At 44.4% G+C, this 22,795-nt stretch overlaps 1 protein-coding gene across 1 annotated transcript in view; it reads right to left on the bottom strand.

Annotated features, from left to right (window-relative positions):
• LOC131101315 (CLIP-associating protein 2-like) overlaps positions 1–22,795 on the bottom strand; it is a 65,237-nt gene that overhangs the window by 27,303 nt on the left and 15,139 nt on the right. The window contains exons 5-8 of the mRNA XM_058046263.1: positions 18,331–18,406; positions 16,692–16,789; positions 11,440–11,510; positions 102–233 (exon numbers count right to left, since the gene is read on the bottom strand). Coding sequence (XP_057902246.1) covers positions 102–233; positions 11,440–11,510; positions 16,692–16,789; positions 18,331–18,406 — 377 coding nt within the window. The remainder of the gene's footprint in view (positions 1–101; positions 234–11,439; positions 11,511–16,691; positions 16,790–18,330; positions 18,407–22,795) is intronic.

Below are 22,795 nucleotides of genomic sequence, written 5' to 3'. Positions count from 1 at the left end.
AGCGCCGTGCGTACGACGTCGGCGGACTCAAGTCTCTATGTGACCGTAACGCTGTTCACACATTTAAAAGAAAAAAAAAAAACGGGGGTGGGTGACTCTACCTAGCTTAGCGCTGGTCGCACTGGGCCTGCGTGCGGACGAAGACTCCACCGCCTTCTTGGGAACTTTGGGGACCTTGAATGCAGAGGAGGAGCGATTGCCATCCACGCTGTCGTCATCATCGAAACTACGATCTGTAGAAAAATGAGAGGGTGGACAAAGAATTATGAAAATGTCAATCATCATTTTCATATTCAGGACCATGGGAAGCTAAGAATGTAGAAGTCAATCAATAAATCCTAAAAACAGAATCAACAACCCCAACTTTACCGATCCATAATCCGAGTCCCTAACAGTGGCAACATTATGGCCCCCCGACAGCCGACGCGCTCCTGAAATCACGTGACCCACACGTGCACACTCCACTCCAGAGGTGAGCGCGTCACCTTAAAAACAACCACGCAACGCCCAAAGTCCGCCTCCCACACTCACAGTCACAGATGCGCTGGCAGATAAGGCGCCTCATGCTTCGGGGAGGGCGTGCCCGGTGGGGTGCCCCCGCTCCTCTGGGCCGCCGCGCATGGACGTCGCTTCACAGACGCCTCACCGCGGGGGTTAACGTCGCCTTTCCACTCAAAAAGGCCTCCGCCCGTGCGAATGCCGGCATTTTCTTTCACTCCTCTCCCGAGCTCCAGTCCCCTCCCTCTGCCTTCCTCTCTCCCGGCGCCTCTCGGCCAATCGGATGAGAGATGACATCATGCTGTTGCAGCCAGTGCGGAGGCAGGAGCGGGATTTTGTGTGTGTGTGTGTGTGTGTGTGTGTGTGTTGAGGGTGAAAGGGAGAGTGTATCACTCACTCACACAGAGGGAATAATAAGTGTGTACATGGACGAGCAGCTAAGCTAACCTGATTAGCATTGACAACACAAACAGACAACCACTGCACGCGCACTTTTTGCACCATTTATGCAATAAGCAGACAAAAACTAAGACTGATGGAAGGGTACCAGGAGGGGGGTAAATATGAGGGTGGTGAGGTGGTGGGGGGGGAGAAAGCCACACCCCTCCATCTGAGGCATTAGGAACATTTGATGCGATGCTGTTGGTCTAAAGTGTTTACAAAAAAATATTTTTGATGGACAAACATTCTCGAATAGTGTCAAAATTATTTTTGAGACTATGGGCTCTAATTTCATCGATGGCGCCCCCGGCCTTGCGCCACGCCAACTTGCTCACAAAAATTTTGTGAGCAGCGCAGTCTGGCGCAGCGCACCCACGCCTCCATCCCTCTCACCAGTGGCAAATAGGGAAGAGAAAAGGCGTTAGAGTGTAATCTTAACCAATCAAATGAACGCCTCTCATTGCCTTTAAATGCGCAGGACTGGACTGCGCATCAGTGACATTAAAGACAGCAGCAGGCTAATCCAGGCATCTTACTTGTTTGTTTTTTTTCCACTGAAATGAGCGCGACACATCTGCCTGTAAGGTTTTGGTGACTTGTCTGCACTGTGCGCCTGCCAGACGATTTACCATTACGAAGGCTGCGCTTCGCTTGCGCCCCGAATAGACCAGGCCGGCGGTGGCAAGCTTTTTCCGCACCTTTGGCGCGCTGTTTTATCACAAAATTGCCACTGCACGCCCATCTCGGCGCAGTCCAGTCTACCAAATCACCAAATCGGCTGCACACGGTGGTGCGCTGGACAAAATTACCACTGCATGAGCTGCGCCTCGCTCCGCCACAAAATTAGAGCCCCATGTTTTCATTCATGCAATGATAGTATATAGCCCAATAATGCATATAGGCTATATCAGGGGTGGGCAAACTACGGCCCGGGGGCCACATCCGGCCCGCCAAGTGTTTCAATATGGCCCGCCTGTTTTTTCCAAATATTTCATTTGAACTCAACATACAACCTGGCATCGTGGCTTGGGCCAATTTTTTGATGGTTGAGGTAGCTGCTTTATCAATTTCGTTACTTGATGTGGTCTGTTACAAAATGCTCCTGGAAAAAGGGACACAAGCACATAATAATAATAATAATAATAATAATAATAATAATAATAATAATAATACTATTATATTAATATTGTTGTTAATGATATTAATATAATAATGGTAGTAATATTACAAAATACTCCTGGAAAAAGGAGCACAAGCACAATAATAGTAATACAAATAATGATAATAATACTACTATTATATTAATATTGTTGTTAATAATATTAATATAATAATGGTAGTATATATTTATTTATATTTATTTATATATATATTTATATATTATTATAACAAAATAATAATAATAATAATATAATAACATTACTATAACTAATAATAATAATAATAATTCTAATAAAAATAACAACAATAATAATAATAATAATAATAATACATTGAGAAACACACTTTACATCAAATAAATGATTTCAAAGTGCACATATAGCAGATTGCATGACACTTTTACATGTAAAATATGTGTAAAAATATAGGTGTAAAAATGGACTGTTATGTGTAAAATACTACATAATCCCCCCCCCGTCAATTTTGTTAAATTAATGCGGCCCGCGAGTCAAAAAGTTTGCCCACCCCTGGGCTATATGCTTTTCAATAAAATAAACACACACCAAAACAATACTTCTCAAAGTGTATTGATTCGAAAAAACTGATGTTAAAAAAAACAAATCTACGCCACGTCTCTGATTTAGAATCAGTGTCACTTTTGATATTGTGTGAATATTGCCAAAAACGGAGAAATAACCGCTAACTAGTCTGAGGTGGACATTGTGCGTTAATGCAGTCATGCAGTTAATGCCATGTTGACTTTTAGCAACATTGGTTGTGGTTTAGCCGGCTACCACGGGGTGCAAGGCTTGGTCAAAGTAGGCGTCTTGAATGCAGCAAAATGTGCTGTTTTTATTTTCTTGGTCTTTGCCAAAAACTTTTTCATGTCACAAAAAGGCTGAAATTGACATCAGATTGGGTTTTTTTGTTGTTGTTTTTAAGAGGTTTTTTTAGAGCGGAGCAAAACAGTGACTTTATAAGCAATCCTGGAAGTCAAGCAGTACATTTAATAATAAGTGACACAATCAATCAATCAAAAGATTAGCACGTTTGGCATTTTGACAGATTTGGTGTTTGCGGGTGAAGACATGAGAGAGATGAGATGAAATGAGATGAGGGGGAGGCCAAGATGAGCACAGACCAGACAGCGACACACACACACACACACACACACACATATACGTACTGTCACCATGGCAACATGTGCAGGCCAGCATCCAATGATTAGAGCACAAAGGCGTGCGATTGTAGCACAAATACTACAATTAACATTTAGTTTATTCTTCATGCATGGACAGTGAAAGCTTTCAATCCTATGCCATATATTACTAATATGACTACTACTATCTTAGACATGCTATGACGTGCCAGAGCTGTGTTGCCATGGTTACTCAACAACCTTTCAGGAAAGGAGAGAAAGAATTAAGAACAAAATGAAAACCGCACCACTTTGCATCACTCGTGGCTTGCCCCTGACTTAAAATTAGTCGGGCAGAATGACTAGAAATCAGTGTTTCTGGCGGACCGCCACAAATACATTTGGAGTGCCGCAGACAGATTTAGCGCTACCTGTTCATCCTGGCTTATAAAACACATTATGACGGGACCGTCTGTGAATGCAGCTTGTTATTCCAACTCCGCCCAGTAGATGGCAGTGTAACACAGCACATATGCACCTGCCACACGTGTTGTGGTGCATTGCAATGTATATGCTCATCGATATATATAGTGAGATACAGTATGTACAACGATATGTACGTTAACGTGCATGAAACATTACTCACGTGTGTTATAAAACCTACGTCTGCATGAAATCAAACACCCCCGAGTCAATAAGTTGTTCTGTTAAAACGGGTGAGTCCGGCGCTTGTTTTTTTTTGGCCAGCGTAACATTCTAAAAATAATTTTTTATAAGAAAACTTATAAAAACGTATAAAAAAAAAAAACTCAGCAAACATAGAAAAATCATCAGCAGTCATTTGAGAAGAATGAATTATGAATTATTATGAATTAGGGATCAATAACGCCATTTTAGTAGCATATAGTTGTATTATTAACTATTAAAAGGACACATTTTGAGAAACACAAAAAGTTTTTAGGGACGGTTAGGTAAAAATTAATACAATGAGAATATAGAATTCATATAGGATACTAGTATAGTCTAGTATATAGTATCAAATGATTAGGTGAAATAAATGTACAAATATTATTTAAGGCTGAGACGGACGGACGTGCCCCGGCTGAGTCGGACGGACGTGCCACGGCCGAGTCGGACGGACGTGCCACGGCCGAGTCGGACGGACGTGCCACGGCCGAGACGGACGGACGTGCCACGGCCGAGTCGGACGGACGTGCCACGGCCGAGTCGGACGGACGTGCCACGGCCGAGTCGGACGGACGTGCCACGGCCGAGTCGGACGGACGTGCCACGGCCGAGACGGACGGACGTGCCACGGCCGAGACGGACGGACGTGCCACGGCCGAGACGGACGGACGTGCCACGGCCGAGACGGACGGACGTGCCACGGCCGAGACGGACGGACGTGCCACGGCTGAGACGGACGGACGTGCCACGGCTGAGTCCGACATGCCACGGCTGAGTCCGACATGCCACGGTTGAGTCCGACATGCCACGGCTGAGTCCGACATGCCACGGCTGAGTCCGACATGCCACGGCTGAGTCCGACATGCCATGGCTGAGTCCGACATGCCACGGCTGAGTCCGACATGCCACGGCTGAGTCCGACATGCCACGGCCGAGTCCGACATGCCACGGCCGAGTCCGACATGCCACGGCTGCATTCTGACCATCCCAACCATTGAAAGATGCAAGAGCGTGACGGGAGGCCTGGACTGAGAGCGTGGAGTTGACTGACAGACAAGTATAAGTTTAGATCCCAAGTGAGGGGGGATAAACCGTCATATTGAGAGCACAGATTTCCCCTGGCAACCAGCCGAGCCTCGGAAACGGGGTCACGGTTTCCTTTTGCAAAGCTGCAAAGGCAGCGAAGCAGAAAGTGCGTGCTGGTCTTTGTCCATCGCGAAAGGATGCAAGCAATGAGAGATGCTACTTGTGGTCACTTTGCAATTCAGCAGACGCGTCCGGCATGTCGGAAACCTTTGTGCCGGCGTGTGGATTGACTTTTATATTCCAGCGTGACTAAGCAGGAGTAGCAACGCTTCCTCCACCACAAATTACTTCAAAACTTCATTTACGTACTGCATAAGGGCAGTCATGGACGTTTAAATAAATACTAATACACAATATAGTCTGGTAAAGTTACTTTAACACAATTTTACATCTGCAGTCTATTCCACCTGATTCGGCGACTTTGTGATCGGTAGGCGGGGTCTATTTAAGGAAGCCGCATACGCAAAGTCATGGCTTGGGCTTGTGCAACCAATGAAGCCTGTACGCTGTTGCTTTGGGTTGGTTGAGCTCAGCTTAGTCATTTATCCTAGATTTCTGAAATCCTAGTTTTGGGCAACAGGCCCTTAGTATGTTGTGGAAAAAGAAGACGTAGCAGGGTGGATCCGTGTTCATCTATCTATCATGTATTTCTGCTAGTTGGTTGCAGACACTTTGCTCCAGAATACCTGCAACACTAATGAAGATAAGCGGTATAAAAAAAATAAATGGATGGAAGGTTCCAGACCCGACTGTGCTAAGTGAATTTCCGCAAAAAATGATTCAGTATTAATAAACAGAATATATTGGTTGTTGCATCATTACTCATTTCTAAATATAGATTTTAACATTATTAGATCCCTTTAGACATGAAATAACAGCGAGTGTGGCGGCAACGAGTGTTTAAACCAACTAGCAGAATATACAGTAAACCTCGGATATATCGGACTCGGATATATCGGAAATTCGCTCACAACGGACAGATAAAAAAGAACCAATTTTTCTGTAATGCATTTCCAATAAAAATTCATTGCATATATCAGATTTTTTATAACGGATTTCGCCTATTTCGGACAAAATCTCCAGTCCCGTTCCAATGCATTTCCATGAAATTTCCCTGGCATATATCGGATGGCCGCATCGTGGCGCTCCGATTGGCCGAATCGTGACAGGCCGCTATACGACGTCATTTGCAGCGTTTGCAGCGTTGCCTGCGCGTCCAGGTACATTGGAAACATAGTCAAGGAAGTGCCTTTTTATAACGGATAAAACCCGATTTACGCATATACCGGATATAAATTCGATATATGCGTAAAACGGACATTTTTCGGTATATGCATATAACGGATTTCGCTTATATCGGACAAAACCAGTGGGAACAATTGAATCCGATATATCCGAGGTTTACTGTATATATACACAGTCAGCGACTAAACTTGTTTACGTTTTATCATTTCGATCGGTATAAATCATTTTATTATCATTGTACTAGTATACAGGTACATAAAATATATCACCCAACCATAATCGATATATACAAATCATATACAAAGTAGGAATAATAATAACTAGTAGGGGTGGTATGCTCATCAAAAGGATTTATGCTTGTATCAGATGTGTAAACGCAAGCGGTCTTGATGACCCCAAACAAAAGAAGTGCATGTAAACAAACAGAGCGGTCCCAGCATGCGGGGTGAAAGTGCCACAGAGATTATAAGCTGATTTCCCTCTAAAACCCCACGAAGACAATCTTTTGTCCGTATGCCAGCGTACACGGCAATACACAGGATTAAACACTCGCTGCCGCCATCTTCCCAAAATGCCACGGCCACGTGTGCGCCCTTGTCCTTCTCGTGTGCGTGTCCGTCGCGATGAATTGGGGCGAAGCGGCGACAGGCGCAGCGATCTGGCGACTGACGGGATCTCGGTCAACTTCCTTCCTTTTCTCAATCCCTTTTTGCCCTGCTTGCCCCTGTCCCCCACGGCCCTTTCTGCAACAGCTGCCTGGAAGCCCTCCCTGCATAACATCATGCTAATCTTGCAGATAAGATTATGATTAGTAATGACATAAATGTATAATAATGCATATAAACTATAAACCTTCTGTTAACTCTATTTGTCCGTGTTTTCCAATGTCACAAAATGACCTGAGCTAAAACTACAGGAAACATCGATGACGGCCTGAACGGACGGACGTGCCATGGCCGAGTCGGACGGACGTGCCATGGCCGAGTCGGACAGACGTGCCATGGCCGAGTCGGACAGACGTGCCATGGCCGAGTCGGACAGACGTGCCATGGCCGAGTCGGACGGACGTGCCATGGCCGGGTCGGACGGACGTGCCATGGCCGGGTCGGACGGACGTGCCATGGCCGAGTCGGACGGACGTGCCATGGCCGAGTCGGACAGACGTGCCATGGCCGAGTCGGACAGACGTGCCATGGCCGAGTCGGATAGACGTGCCATGGCCGAGTCGGATAGACGTGCCATGGCCGAGACGGACGTGCCATGGCCGAGTCGGACGTGCCATGGCCGAGTCCGACGTGCCATGGCCGAGTCCGACGTGCCATGGCCGAGTCCGACGTGCCATGGCCGAGTCCGACGTGCCATGGCCGAGTCCGACGTGCCATGGCCGAGTCCGACGTGCCATGGCCGAGTCCGACGTGCCATGGCCGAGAAAAATGTTGCCCACACTTGCAAGTACAGCAGGTTGGGACCTGGGCTTTATAGCGGCTGCCTGCCAAGCGCTTGCCCTCCCACGCCCACAAATGCAGCACCGATGTGAAGCTTATAAAAGCACCACCACGGTGAGACATTTTTTTAGGCACGTGTGCAAAACGTCTATCACTCTCCCAAAGACAGGAAGTCCCACACATGGCAGACATGTTTGTTGTGGATGCAGCAGGGGCTGATCGGCGGAGGGAATCGTTATGAAGTAAGTATTTTAAATATGGGCTTTGCATACATTTTGTAACCAATTAACCGTGATAAAGGAGGGACGGCTGTATCTGGAATGAAATTATTTGACAATCTGCAAAGTGTGAATTTTGGGGGAATTGAATGGAAATTGTGAATTTTTGTAAGGTGTCAATAGGCTACAGGTGCACCGATGTCCCCCTGTGGAGATCCCGCCACCCAAGCCGGTTAATACCAGAGCCAATGTGCAGCCGTGCAGCTGCCGGAGCCGAGTTAAAAGTAAACACGCCCGCCAGGACCCCTCGGTTGCCACCAGAGACGGTATCATCAAAAACACCCGCACACCCAGCCACATGTCGCTGTCTGTGTGTCTCTGCCAGTCAACAAGCGCCTCCGGCGACTGCTGATGTCATCGTTGCGGGAGAGATATGGTGACACGGCGGCCTAAAGATACACGACAGCTAATGGCGGTCGCGAGCGTGTCGGGCTAATGGCAGGAATAACACGAATACAATGCCATTGGATTAGATTCAGCATGGACTTCAGAGAAATGATATATGAATCACAAGTGCATGCTGGGAGAATTTACATTTCATCATCAAATGAATGAAGTTCCCAATAGAGTTGCGCTACCTGGTACCTGGTACCAAGTGGGCGGACACATCTAAAGTCACAGGTAAGCTAGCACCCAACAACAACCAGCTACCTTTCTACGTGGCTAACAACAACTAAGCTACCAGCTGTTATTTTGGGGCCAGCAAAGCATGCTGGGTACAGAAGTAGCGACACCCTCAATGCTACAATAGCCCACACTTACATGGAGCTCAGGAAACGTCATGAATTTTATTTTATTTTTTTAAACATTGTCATGTTATAAGGCGCATGTTCGGCCAGGTTGCCTTTATTCTATAAATAAATAAATATAAAAATATACACAGTATATATATATATATATATATATATATATATATATATATATATATATATATATACACACACACACAGTATATACAGGACAGTTTCCTAGACTATATATTCTACAGACTATATATTTTACACGTAACAGTCCACCTGGTATTATTGTATCTGTAAAATTGTCATGCAATCTGCTATTATTATTTTATATTTAAATATTTTAAAAATAAAATATTATAATAATTAAAATAAAATTAAAATAATAATTATTATATTATTATTATGTAAAATATGCAAATATAACAATATTATTATATATAATTAATATAATAATTAGCATTAATATAATAAATATAATAATCATAATAGTTATAATAATAATATAATTATTATTTTAATTTTTATTATTATTATGTGCTTGTGTCTTTTTTCAGGAGCACTTTGTAAACAACAGACCATGTCAAACAACGAAATTGATACAACCATCAAAAGGTTGGCTCAGGCCATGATGCCAGGTTGTATGTTGAGTTTAAATTAAATACTTTTGAAGGTTTGGGCGGGCCGTATTCAAACACTTGGCGGGCCGGATGTGGCCCCCGGGCCGTAGTTTGCCCACCCCTGCTCTATACCATGGTTCCCGTGACCTCGGCCGACCACAGTGCACCTTGCTGGGCCATGTGTTCCATGTTTCATCCACAAGGATCCATACGGCAATGACAGCACGACTTTTCCGATGGGCTACCGTTCCTTTAATCTGTGGGTGTACTAAATATCCCAACATGGAATCTTGGAATCTATCGACACATCAGTTTTTCTCTTGAAATTTAGTGAGTGTGGCTTCAATACACACGCTTGTATTGGAAATTGTCAATAAGATGAGTTACACAGTTAAACAGCAGTGCTTTTGTCGTCCATTTTAATCTGAAAGTCTGGACATGTAGATAATATACTACTTTATTTCAGCGGTCCTGTAAGATTGTTTACATTTTAATCTAACTTTGCACGCCTATTTGGCTTTGAATTCTGTCTAAACTCACTTTATGAAAAAAAAATAGGGGGCTATATATCGTAGTATGTGGATATTCAACCTAAATATATCGGAAATTATTTTCGGTCCATATCGCCCAGCCCTGTAAGTACCCCAGCCACCCACCACCACCGTGCAAAAATCTCCACTGTGGCTGGAGTGTACCAAAAGCTACATTTGCATGTGGACGAGAGGACAAAACCTTTATAAAAAATATAAGTTTTTTAAAACATCCCTGTGTATATATTCATGTTCGATTACTGTTATTTCTACATTTCTTCTTTTTTTTCCCCAATTTTTGCTGGTTTACAACCTCTAAAACAGGGGTGCTCACACTTTTTCAGCATGCGAGCTACTTTTAAAATGAGCGAGTCAAAATGATCTACCCACTACAAAAATGCAAAACATCTATTTATTGTCAAATGTATTGAGGATTATTTGTACGTACAATGTATGTTGATGTACCTTACATAACCAAATGAGCCAATATTGCAAAACACACATAATTAACTATTAACATTTTTTGTAATTACCTGAGTTTACTTTGATGACTTGCACTGAATTGAACCAGCCAGGGATGCATAGTCCAGACAGTAGCTGCTGATAGCCAGCCTCAAGCACACTTCCAAATGTTTATCAGTCATGGATAATATCCGTATCATAATATCCGTATAATATTCCATATCCGTATGGAAGTGATATGTTTTTTGCCTTTTTACTTGGTCCAGTTTTTGCCTTTTTACTTGGTCCAGCTCCTTCACTCATTTTAGTGACCATAAACTTTAGCGAGGGCTTTAAAATCTAACGCAATTCGCCGACTAGCTTAGCACTTTGCATCGCTGTTTACGCATGAGCGGTGACCTAAAGGTCAAAATTCAGTTGTCATCTGACTGGTTGTCCTGTATGTCAATCAAGTAACGGGGATGGATGATAGGCTGACATCGTAAGTTCTGCTGCACTTAGAGACGTTGTTTGATTTGATTGGTCGCCCGAATGGCAACATTCAGTTGTCATCTGAATGGCTGCCCTGTATATCAATCAAGTGACGGCATTGATGCTGGGATGATATTTTAATGTCACGCCGCGATCGACCAGTGATCGACCAGTACCACCTCCGCGATCAACCGGTAGCTCGCGATCGACTTAATGAGCACCCCTGCTCTAAAACAAACAAGCTGTGGGATGCCGCACCTTGGACACCCATTCCTTAGTATGTTACCGAACTCTGAACACTTGCACTTGGGTTCGGGGTTCAGATCACCTGGTCCTTATCAAACGATGAAACCATCAATGAGCGACATGAAGTATTTTCCATGTGTATTTTTGTCCAATGCCGTGTGACAACAGGCTATAAATAGTGACAGACAATAGACCGTCCACTGGTGGACATGTACTAGTAAAGCATTAATCCCGTTAGGTCCAGTTACTGCAGGCCCTGGCAACCGAGTGACACAATCATCAGAGCACACAGTGGTCAAGCCGCAACACACACACAAGAGCAAAATGTGGATGTGGATGAGGTGGGAGGGGGGGGGGGGCGTCAGAGCAAAGTAAATAAGAGAAAGACACTGACCGTGACTCGGGCTGAGAGCCATGTTGCCTGAATTCAAAGCTTCATCAAAGCGGGCGAATATGGTCTGTAACCTGGGGAGATAAAAAAAAAGAAGACAAATCAATCACCACAATTGATGCTTCTGGTGTTTTGATGTCGCGTGTGGCGTTGATGCACCGGCGGCGAGCATGGACCGTCTCACCGGGTGGGTGTGTCAACCACAACACAATAACCGCCATCCTGCGCCCCCCACGTACACACAAACACAAACGCTCAACCCTTGCTGTGATTTGTGCGTAATATGTCACAACCTCTTATGACCTCAAGGCAAAATAAGGACAACATATAGACGTCGCCTACGGCCGCAGACTCGCGTGGTCATACGAACCTTCCTCGCTGCTTGTGCTGCGATGCAAAACAGCCGTTAAATGACGACTAATGCAACAACTGTGCATCCGTGCAGAGTCTTCCGGCGGATCCCTTCCCTTCATTTGCATATTAAAACGCGTTCCATGGGGGGCCGGTTCAGCGCCTTCGTTCCCAGATTAGCCGTAAAATGTGCCGCGTGCGTATGTGGCGCTCGGGAGCCCGGTGACGGCGCGCTGCTCCTCAGCTCTTTGTATCCAACATGGTGCAGTGGATCTCTGAGGCGATGAGGACGGAGAGGGAGAGGGAGGAAGGGAGCGAGAAAAGGAGGGAGGGGAGGGGCGTGAGGCAAAGAGCAAAGCATGCGACGTACACACAACAAAGCTCCGCCTACTGTTCCACATACGTATTGGATGTCAATCGCACGCTGGGAAAACCACACAGAGGCTTTTGAGTGCGTGTGATAAGCAGGGAGCAGATCTAGTTACCCTTTACATAACCTCCCTCCACACACACACACACACACACACACACACACACTGTACACACACACACACACACACATTTTGGACAAAAGGGGAGGGGCTGTAGCGGCAGACAAACCATAAACAGCTCCTCCCCCCTTCCATGTCTCTCTCCCTCTCACCCCATTTGCCGTCTCCGTCTCCTCATGTTTTCTAATCTCATCAACAACATGACAGTTGGCAGGTACCGAAACACAGCAGGGGTGTCCAAAGTGCAGCCGGGGGCCATTGGCAGCGCAGGCATATTAGAAAAATAGAAGAACTGAAGATTCATTCATTCATTTTCTACCGCTTTTTCCTCACAAGGGTCGCGGGGGGTGCTGGAGCCTATCCCAGCTGTCTTCAGGCAAGCGGGGGTGTGCCAGCCAATCACAGGGCACATATAGACAAACAACCATTCACACTCACATTCATTACCGATGGACAATTTGGAGTGGCCAATTAACCTAGCATGTTTTTGGAATGTGGGAGGAAACCGGAATACCCGGAGAAAACCCACAGGCGCATGCACGGGGAGAACATGCAAACTCCACGCAGAGATGGCCGAGTGTGGGGAAGGACAAAATAAGAAGCCAAAAAGTTACCACTTCCACACAAAATAGGAGGAGAACTCATTCATCATTCATTTTCTACCGCTTATCGTCACGAGGGTCGCGGGGGTGCTGGAGCCTATCCCAGCTGTCTTCAGGCGAGAGGCGGGGTACACCCTGGATTAGTGGCCAGCCAATCACAGGGCACATATAGACAAACAACCATTCACACTCACATTCATACCTATGGACAATTTGGAGTGGCTAATTAACCTAGCATGTTTTTGGAATGTGGGAGGAAACCGGAGTACCCGGAGAAAACCCACGCATGCAGAGGGAGAACATGCAAACTCCACACAGAGATGGCCGAGGGTGGGGAAGGACAAAATAAGAAGCCAAAAAGTTACCACTTCCACACAAAATAGGAGGAGAACTCATTCATTCATTCATTTTCTACCGCTTATCGTCACAAGGGTCGCGGGGGGTGCCGGAGCCTATCCCAGCTGTCTTCAGGCGAGAGGTGGGGTACACCCTGGACTGGTGGCCAGCCAATCACAGGGCACATATAGACAAACAACCATTCACACTCACATTCATTACCGATGGACAATTTGGAGTGGCCAATTAACCTAGCATGTTTTTGGAATGTGGGAGGAAACCGGAGTACCCGGAGAAAACCCACGGGTGCATGCACGGGGAGAACATGCAAACTCCACACAGAGATGGCCGAGGGTGGGGAAGGACAAAATAAGAAGCCAAAAAGTTACCACTTCCACACAAAATAGGAGGAGAACTCATTCATTTTCTACCGCTTATCGTCACAAGGGTCGCGGGGGGTGCTGGAGCCTATCCCAGCTGTCTTCAGGCGAGAGGCGGGGTACACCCTGGACTGGTGGCCAGCCAATCACAGAGCACATATAGTAGACAAACAACCATTCACACTCACATTCATACCTATGGACAATTTGGAGTGGCTAATTAACCTAGCATGTTTTTGGAATGTGGGAGGAAACCGGAGTACCCGGATAAAACCCACGGGCGCATGCACAAGGAGAACATGCAAACTCCACACAAAGATGGCCGAGGGTGGAATTGAACCCTGGTCTCCTAGCTGTGAGGTTTGCGCGCTAACCACTCGACCACCGTGCTGCTGTTATTTAAGCCAAACCAAGCAACTCCACACAGAGATGGCCGAGGGTGGAAGAACTGAAGAATAGCAGCAAAAATGGAAAAAAATCAGGCTTAATTCTAAAGTATAAAGCCATGAAACAAGACTACTGTAACATTATTTAACCAATAAACCTTATTAACCTTAAATTAAACAAGAGTGACCTGGCCGAGACAGCAGAATAAAGGTTTCTAACAAGTCATCCAATCCAACATTGACAGTCAATCAACAGTTCCAACAATTAAAAAACAATTACATTGGCCAAGGCTCCTTTAAAATAGATTTCTATTGACTTCAATTCAGTCATTTTGCTGATGATTCCATGCAAAGTGAGCAAGCAGCGTATTGGAATGCTGCCTTAGCTAACTCTGTTCCGACTCTAGGAACCGCCATCAGAGCACAGAGCTTACTCTTCTTGGTATTTATGACTGTATGTATGTACTATGTACAAAGGTAAGGTGGTAGGAGCCAAGGATACATTTATAGATGAAAGCCCACCTGCCAACATAACAGGGATGGAAAGTCAGCTGCAGCATACAACGTACAATGGTGGTACAATGGTGACCACCGACGCCGCGGCAAGTCGTGAAGCGTAAAGCGGCGTGGTAAACGGTGTCAAGCTTTTTTTTTTTTTTTAAAGATCTGACGTACTCGTGAAAAGGAGGTCACCATAACCCCGAGAGAATCCAACTGGCTGCTTTTATCAAAAGGACAACCTGGAATCCAACCAAATTTCATGTATGCTAGCATGACCCTCAAAAGCAGTTCCAACACAAAATGGGGGCAACTTCTCATTTTCTTCACGTCAACTGTGTCTTGACTGTTGGGCGCCATCATGACACCACCCAGAGGCCGGGTCTTGGGGTCTGATCGGTTGATGCGAGCTCATTTTAGCAAATGTGGTATAGATAGTAGGCTGCACGGTGGTTGAGTGTTTAGCGCGCAGACCTCACAGCTAGGAGACCCAAGTTCGATTCCACCCTCGGCGATCTCTGTGTGGAGTTTGCACATTCTCCGGGTACTCCGATTTCCTCCCACATTCCAAAAACATGCTAGGTTAATTAGCCACTCCAAAATATCCATAGGTATGAATGTGAGTGTGAATGGTTGTTTGTCTATATGTGCTATATATTATTGTCTATATTGGCTGACGACCAGTCCAGGGTGTACCCCGCCTCTCGTCCGAAGACAGCTGGGATAGGCTCCAGCACCCCCGACCCTCGTGAGTAGAAAATGAATGAAAGTTTGAGAGCAGAGTTGTGACATGCTAGCTAACCAGCTAACAAAATGCAGATAGAATGAAAACTTCTGGTTCTGTTGTACTACTAACATGTACCTGGTTGCAGATGTTTGATTTGCGGAACCAGAGCACCTTTAAAATGCAATTCATGCTGGAATCAGTCCGGTGGAACCACTTTCAGGTGGTTCAGTTTTTTGTTCTCAGTCTTTGTCTTTGGTCTCTTGTTCTCTTTAATCTGATGCAAACTCTCCGGAGTCGATATTCGATATGGTCAGCGAGGCCGCGGCTCCGAAAACCAACAACAGGCTGTAGACCAGAGGTCTCAAACACGCAGCCCGCGGGCCAAATGTGGCCCGCAGGACACTAGTTTGAGGCCCCCGCCTTGATATGAAAGTTTAATGTTAGTTTGATATGGATGCTGTATGGTATCATGTACCCGGAAAAAATTATTACGTTTGATTCATGTTCATGTTAAAGGTTAAATAACTGTTAATAGTTATCCTCCCTATCCGTGTGGAAGTGGTAAGTTTTTGGCTATTTAAGTTTAAAGGGAATAACTTGAAGGCTACCGTTTAGGTCGCTAGCTCTCTAGTTTGCGAGTTAGCATGTGTCTCAAGACCCTGCAGTTGCGCAAGATGTTGTAAATAAAAAGAGTATAAATGTGACTATAGTCGTGTTTTGTCATGTCTACAGGGCTCTAATAATGCTTTGTTATCTTAAGTTTTTATTATTTGCCGTTTTATTATTATTATTATATTTATTTATTACTCATTGATTGATTTTCTTTATTCTTGATTTGTTTATTTTTCATCTTATTTTGTGCAGAAAAATAAAAATTAAGATATTCGAGAACAGTGGAATGTTTTATCAGCGCTTTTATTGTAGCCAGCCTTGCCCAGACCCTAGCTCCAATGGCCCCCAGGTAACTGCACACACACACACACACACGTACACCTTCACAATGAGTGCAGGTTGAGGACCTGCTGGGAATGGCGTCTCCAGACAAGACGGGGGGGGGGGTGTTTACACTGATGACCCAGCGTGCCTCGGCCAGCATTCGCAGACGCACGACTCATCGGCAGCAGTCAGCGGCACTTCTCAGACGGGAAGCGGCGAGCTTATAATAATAATAATAATAATAACCTTCAACGCCGCTCATGTAACCAGGGCAACACAAGGACATCTACACATGACATGGACACACACACACACACACACACTTGCTCACAATCTTTTGCATTTTCAGCTCCCCCCCCCGGTGCACCCCCCCACGCCACCCCACCCCACATCACCACCCCAACCAGCACCAGTCAGCATTGTACCCGGGATAAAAAGTGTCTCTGTGTGCGTGAAGGGCAGAGTGGTGCATGGCGTGGCCTGGGACTGACTGGACGGTGTGTGTGTGTGTGTGTGTGTGTGTGTGTAGTCATACAAAAGCCACTTACCGTGCAGCAGGCAGTCCTCTCTTTGCCAAGTCGGCCCGAACCCTCTCGCCAACGTGTCTGTAAATGTCCACTATTGTGGTTATGGAGGCCTCTCGTACCTGCAGGACACATCAACACATGGACTGTTAGGTGCACATTTGCAGCTTTTCAAAGCACCTCGCATGGCTGGTCAACGGGATAATATCCTAATTTAATAATCCTAATCGTACAAATGGCTGCATGGCGGTAAAAATAGTAATTCCCATCTTCTATTGCCACTACGTTGGTTACGATTTAAACCGGGGTTGTCCTGCACCGTTTATTGGCCGGCGTCACTTACTACAAATATCACTGAAATGAAAAATAAGCAGTAATTTTACAAGAATAAAGTCAAAATATTAAGAGAAAAAGTTGCAATCTAACAAGAAAAGGTTGGAATTTATGGGAATAAGGTCATTGAAATATTGAAAAGCCATTTTTTTAAAAGTCAAATAAAGTTATACTTTTGGAACTTTAGATTGCAGAAAAAAATGTTACTTAAATAAAGTCTACATGTTTTTGGAATAGTCATAAAGTCAAAGAAAATCTCAAGAAAAAAGTTTTTAAAAGTTGGAAAATTAAAAAAAAAAAACACGGAAAAAAAAATAAAACAGCTGTAATTTTATGACAAAGTCAAAATATGAAGAGAAAACGTTGAAATAAATTAATAACTAAATCAATAAATGTATGACTAAAATTAATAATTGTTATTTTTTGTTTTTAATATTATGAGAAGCAATATGAAAAAAGTAGCCAAGTTAGGTTGGCACGTAATCTCTTGGACGCTACAAGACGCTTTTCACTTCCTGGTTGCTGTGCTGCATGGATTTCTATGGCAAAGTTGCAGGCAGAGTTCTTATAAAATGCACTTCTGTCACCTTGTGGCCGTTTTCTGTCTTAAAACTGCACCAAATATGCTCTCGTATATTGTGGAGTTGCATCATCTTTTTGCCTCAAGCACAAAACAAAAACAAACAAACAATGTATAAATACATATGTGGGAGCCTGTGGTTGGGTTAAAAAAAACATAAATATGTCTTTGGTAGCGAATGAGTGAAGAAAGTTGAAATATTTGAAAAATGTAAAAAAATATATATCTTCAGGTTGCGGGTATGCTGGAGCCTATCCCAGCTGATTCTATCCCAGAGAAACGGGGTGCACCCTGGACTGGCGGCTAACATGTTTGTGGAATGCGGGAGGAAACTAGAGAAAACTAGAGCATGCAAACTCCACACAGAGATTCCCCAGTGGAGAATCGAACCCAGGTCTTCCTCTGCGTGGCCTACATGCTAACTTCCCGAAGAACAGTTGCCATCATTGCAGGCATTAAGAGGAAGCGCATTAAGCTAATACTGCTTTTGTGTTGCAGGCTGGAACTTTGGACGTGCGTTGGGGTGCCGCAGCAAATGAGGGTGGGCAGCCCGGTTCAGGACGCTGATTGGTAGGGACGGCGTGTGGGTGGTGGTGGATAATCACCGGGTAGACCAGCTTTGGGGTGGAGGAGGATGAAGACTTGACACACACACGCACACACACACAGCATGTCCCGGCTAATAACAGTAATAACGAGATGTCACTCGGGGTGATGACGCCATTTCTGTTTCGGTCAAAGTGGTCTTACCTGAGGGTTTTGGTCTCCGGTCAGAGTGCAGAGATGAGGAACTATTTTACTGAGGCTCAATGACTGAGATCCATACCTGCAAGACACACAATCAGGAGTGTTAGCCTGGGGGTGCGGGGGTATTCGATTCCCATTAAACATTTGACACATACTCTACACCGCATCAGCGTTTTTAGGTTAACCTGACGTGTAAATCGGCGCCGGTGTCCAAATCCTTTGATTTACCGTCAGGTTCTCGCTCCGTAATTTGCACCACGGTGCCATCCATTAGCAGAAAGATGGTAAATGAAACAGCTGCAAAGCATTTGGGAGCATTGAAATCAGAGGCGTGTCTAAGATCAATGTTTTCTATGCTTTCACTTATTGGTAGTGGACCGCCACGCCTACATTTGCAGGGCTCGACAATAACGTTGTACCGATGGCCCGGGGCAAGTTAAAACAAAATTGGGGCAAGTAAATCCAATCATTAATATTCCCGTCGGGCAAGTGCACTTTAGCATGCCGTACTGCCAAGAGTTTTTTTTTTTAAGCGGTTCTTGTTGGGTGTTGGTAAAACACGGACTGCGTAATTCCGGTGGTAATTTGCAAAGCAATCCTTGCAAATCTTGAAATGGACAGAATCAGAATCGTTTATTTAGACCGCGGTCCGTAATCCACAATCCGTGTTTTACCCACACCCGTTCTTGTTCGCGATCAACCAATCAGCGATCTTTTTACTAGGAAAACATCTATCATGGCGTCCCTGCAAACATCGTCTAATTCAGGGGTGCTCACACTTTTTCAGCATGCGAGCTACTTTTAAAATGACCGAGTCAAAATGATCTACCCACTACAAAAATGCAAAACATCTATTTATTTTCAAATGTATTGAGGATTATTTGTACGTACAATGTATGTTGATGTACCTTACATAACCAAATGAGCCAATATTGCAAAACACACATAATTAACTATGAACATTTTTTGTAATTACCTGAGTTTACTTTGATGACTTGCACTGAATTGAACCAGCCAGGGATGCATAGTCCGGACAGTAGCTGCTGATAGCCAGCCTCAAGCACACTTCCAAATGTTTATCAGTCATGGATAATATCCGTATCATAATATCCGTATAATATTCCATATCCGTATGGAAGTGATATGTTTTTTGCCTTTTTACTTGGTCCAGTTTTTGCCTTTTTACTTGGTCCAGTTTTTGCCTTTTTACTTGGTCCAGCTCCTTCACTCATTTTAGTGACCATAAACTTTAGCGAGGGCTTTAAAATCTCGCAATTCGCCGACTAGCTTAGCACTTTGCATCGTTGTTTACGCATGAGCGGTGACCTAAAGGTCAAAATTCAGTTGTCATCTGACTGGTTGTCCTGTATGTCAATCAAGTAACGGGGATGGATGATAGGCTGACATCGTAAGTTCTGCTGCTCTTAGAGACGTTGTTTGATTTGATTGGTCGCCCGAACGGCAACATTCAGTTGTCATCTGAATGGCTGCCCTGTATATCAATCAAGTGACGGCATTGATGCTGGGATGATATTTTTTTAATGTCACGCCGCGATCGACCAGCGATCGACCAGTACCACCTCCGCGATCGACCGGTAGCTCGCGATCGACTTAATGAGCACCCCTGGTCTAATTCTTCTCGTCTAACAACTTGTGAAGGAAAACAGCAAAAAGTGATGAACCAGTGCCTCCTAAACAAGTATTTTATTAGCGGCAGCAAATGAAATGATGGCACAGGTGAGTGAATCACGTTGCTGTGACAATTTGAAGTGGTCACAATGAAACACCACCCATTAGATCCAATACCAAGTGCTGATTTTGCACAAGCTACAAAACCTAGCGGTTTCATTTCTCGGTGTATTTTTCTCACCTTTGCTTCACAAATTATTGTTTGACCATTGAGTATTTTTTTCTGGATTAAAAACACTTTACTAGTACACAAAACACAAATGTGTCAAATGTTTCATTGTGGTGCACAACTTCTAAATATCACTGCTTACTACGACTACCATGTGTAAGGTAGCATGGCTTGCCATGTTAACATACATCTCCACACATTTTCAGACATTCCTCCAAATACAATGCATCAGTACTATTATCTGATGAATTATCAGCATATATTGATATATGATATCATTATGGCAGTCTTTTCATTTTACATGGGGCAAGTTCGGGCAAGTAGTTCTCACCTTAAGGATTCCCCATGGGCAAGTCATTTTGGTTTTTAACGTAGAGCCCTGATTTGGCATACCTGATAGCTCCCGCTCTTAGACACATTATAACGGGACTTTCTGTGAGTGCTTTTTAACGCGCCTCGTATGCACTTGGTCTGCACGGCCAACTTAGCTACTTTGTCGCTAGGCTTAGTAGAAGTATTCCAACCCATCTCGGTTCTCCTTTTCAAAAGGAATCTAGGAATTGGCCAATAAACATGGAATTTACTGTTTAAACGCAGAATCTCGATAAATGTCGACAAATGCCTTTTAGAGCCGACCGCAAAAACCGATCGGCATTCAATGGCGAGATGACAGTATGGGAGAAGTTCCCGATTGTATACTGCATTCGCCAGAAATATCGAGTATGTATCGTCAGCTTACTACTCATACCCAAATTACCCAGGATGCAACGCCACGTGACGTCACCGCGGAAAAAAAAAAACGTTGACTGACCAATGAGCAGCAAGATAGACCAAACAAACGGTGGTGTCAAGCAGGATATATTACGAGTTGGTTGGCTTCTTGTTTTTCAAAGTAAAAGCAGTTTTTTTCACTATGTTTTTTTGTGTATGAGAAAAGTAAAAATAACCAAAAGCACGTTGCTCACTTCGGCTAGCTTAAATTTTGCCAAATTCGCCCGAACGAAATTGTAAACGGTTGGTATTTGTACAAATAAATGGCATAATCAGTATCGAAATGTCCGCTTTCTTGCCTGATTTAAAAAACATCTTAATAAAGTTATGTATTTAAAGAGGTAGGAGCTAAAGTGAAATAAACTTCAGCCTGTCCATCGGCTCGGGTAAAAGCACAATGCATTGTGGGTTATCATGTAGTACGCTGTAGTGACAACGCTTTGCATACTGTCTGATGGATTGGCTACGCAGTATGGCGTGTGGATAGTACATGCATGGAAGTATCTAGTACAGTATACCTCGGATATATCGGATTCAATTGTTCCCACTGGTTTTGTCCGATATAAGCGAAATCCGTTATATGCGTATACCGGAAAATGTCCGTTTTACGCATATATGGGATTTATATCCGGTATATGCGTAAATGGGATTTTATCCGTTATAAAAAGGCACTTCCTTGACTATGTTTCCAATGTACCTGGACGCGCAGGCAACGCTGCAAACGCTGCAAATGACGTCGTATAGCGGCCTGTCACGATTCGGCGAATCGGAGCGCCACGATGCGGCCATCCGATATATGCCAGGGAAATTTCATGGAAATGCATTGGAACGGGACTGGAGATTTTGTCCCAAATAGGCGAAATCCGTTATAAAAAATCCGATATATGCAATGAATTTTTATTGGAAATGCATTACAGAAAAATCGGTTCTTTTTTATCTGTCCGTTGTGAGAGAATTTCCGATATATCCGAGTCCGATATATCTGAGGTTTACTGTAGTTAGTATGCGGTTTCCGACACAGCCTGATAGTCTTATTGAATCAAGACTGGTCTGTAAAACCTCAATGGCCACAGTGTGACAGCCTGACACAGACTATACCAATCCATACCAGAGTGTTTATCAAACCTATTGCTTCTTTAAGCGCTTTGCCTAGCTAGAGTTACACCACTAGCTTCCGGTCTTCGGACTTGAACTGTGACTTTTGTGTGACAGTTTTACCAATTTTTTTTAAAACCATCAAGCAATGCAGTTAGTTGGGATCTCATTTTTGTCCCACGGGGAAGTGTACTGACTTTTTCAAGTGTAACTTTGCTGTGTTGTTGTCATGATGCTAATGATGCTAATGTCCTCCAAGCAATATTTGTTTTTTATTTAAACTTCAGTCTATTTTGCGTCATGCTGCCGGGAAAAAATGCGACCTGAGAGGAGCACCAAGCGACACGGCGAGATGGTGTTGGTGTGTTGGTGTTGCTTTACAACGCAAACAAGCGAGAGAGATAAATGTGGCCGTGAAATTGTGCGAATACATTGCCTCAGCACATTTTTTTTTTCTTCCATTTTACTTTCTCAGATGGAATCTCTGAGAAGAGAGACTGTGGTTATGGGGTGCAAGGGGGGGGGGTCGTCTACAAATGGGGCATGTGTGGGGGGGGATGTGCTGTGTTTGGCAGCGTGATTTAAGAAAGTAAAACATTGTAGGAGATCATGTGAGGACTCCAAGTAGTAATTGAGACCAGACTTGTCAGGCTGATGACAGAAAAAAAAAAGAAAAAAAAAAGCGTGCAGTCCTCATGGAGTTAAGGTCATGTGACGTGCAGCACATGTGCCACCTTAACAGAC

The sequence above is a fragment of the Doryrhamphus excisus genome, chromosome 14 (assembly GCF_030265055.1).
Source record: "Doryrhamphus excisus isolate RoL2022-K1 chromosome 14, RoL_Dexc_1.0, whole genome shotgun sequence".
In the NCBI taxonomy this organism is placed as follows: Eukaryota; Metazoa; Chordata; class Actinopteri; order Syngnathiformes; family Syngnathidae; genus Doryrhamphus; species Doryrhamphus excisus.
The sequence above is the reverse complement of the archived record's forward strand: the minus strand, read 5'-3'. Positions and strand labels throughout refer to the sequence as shown.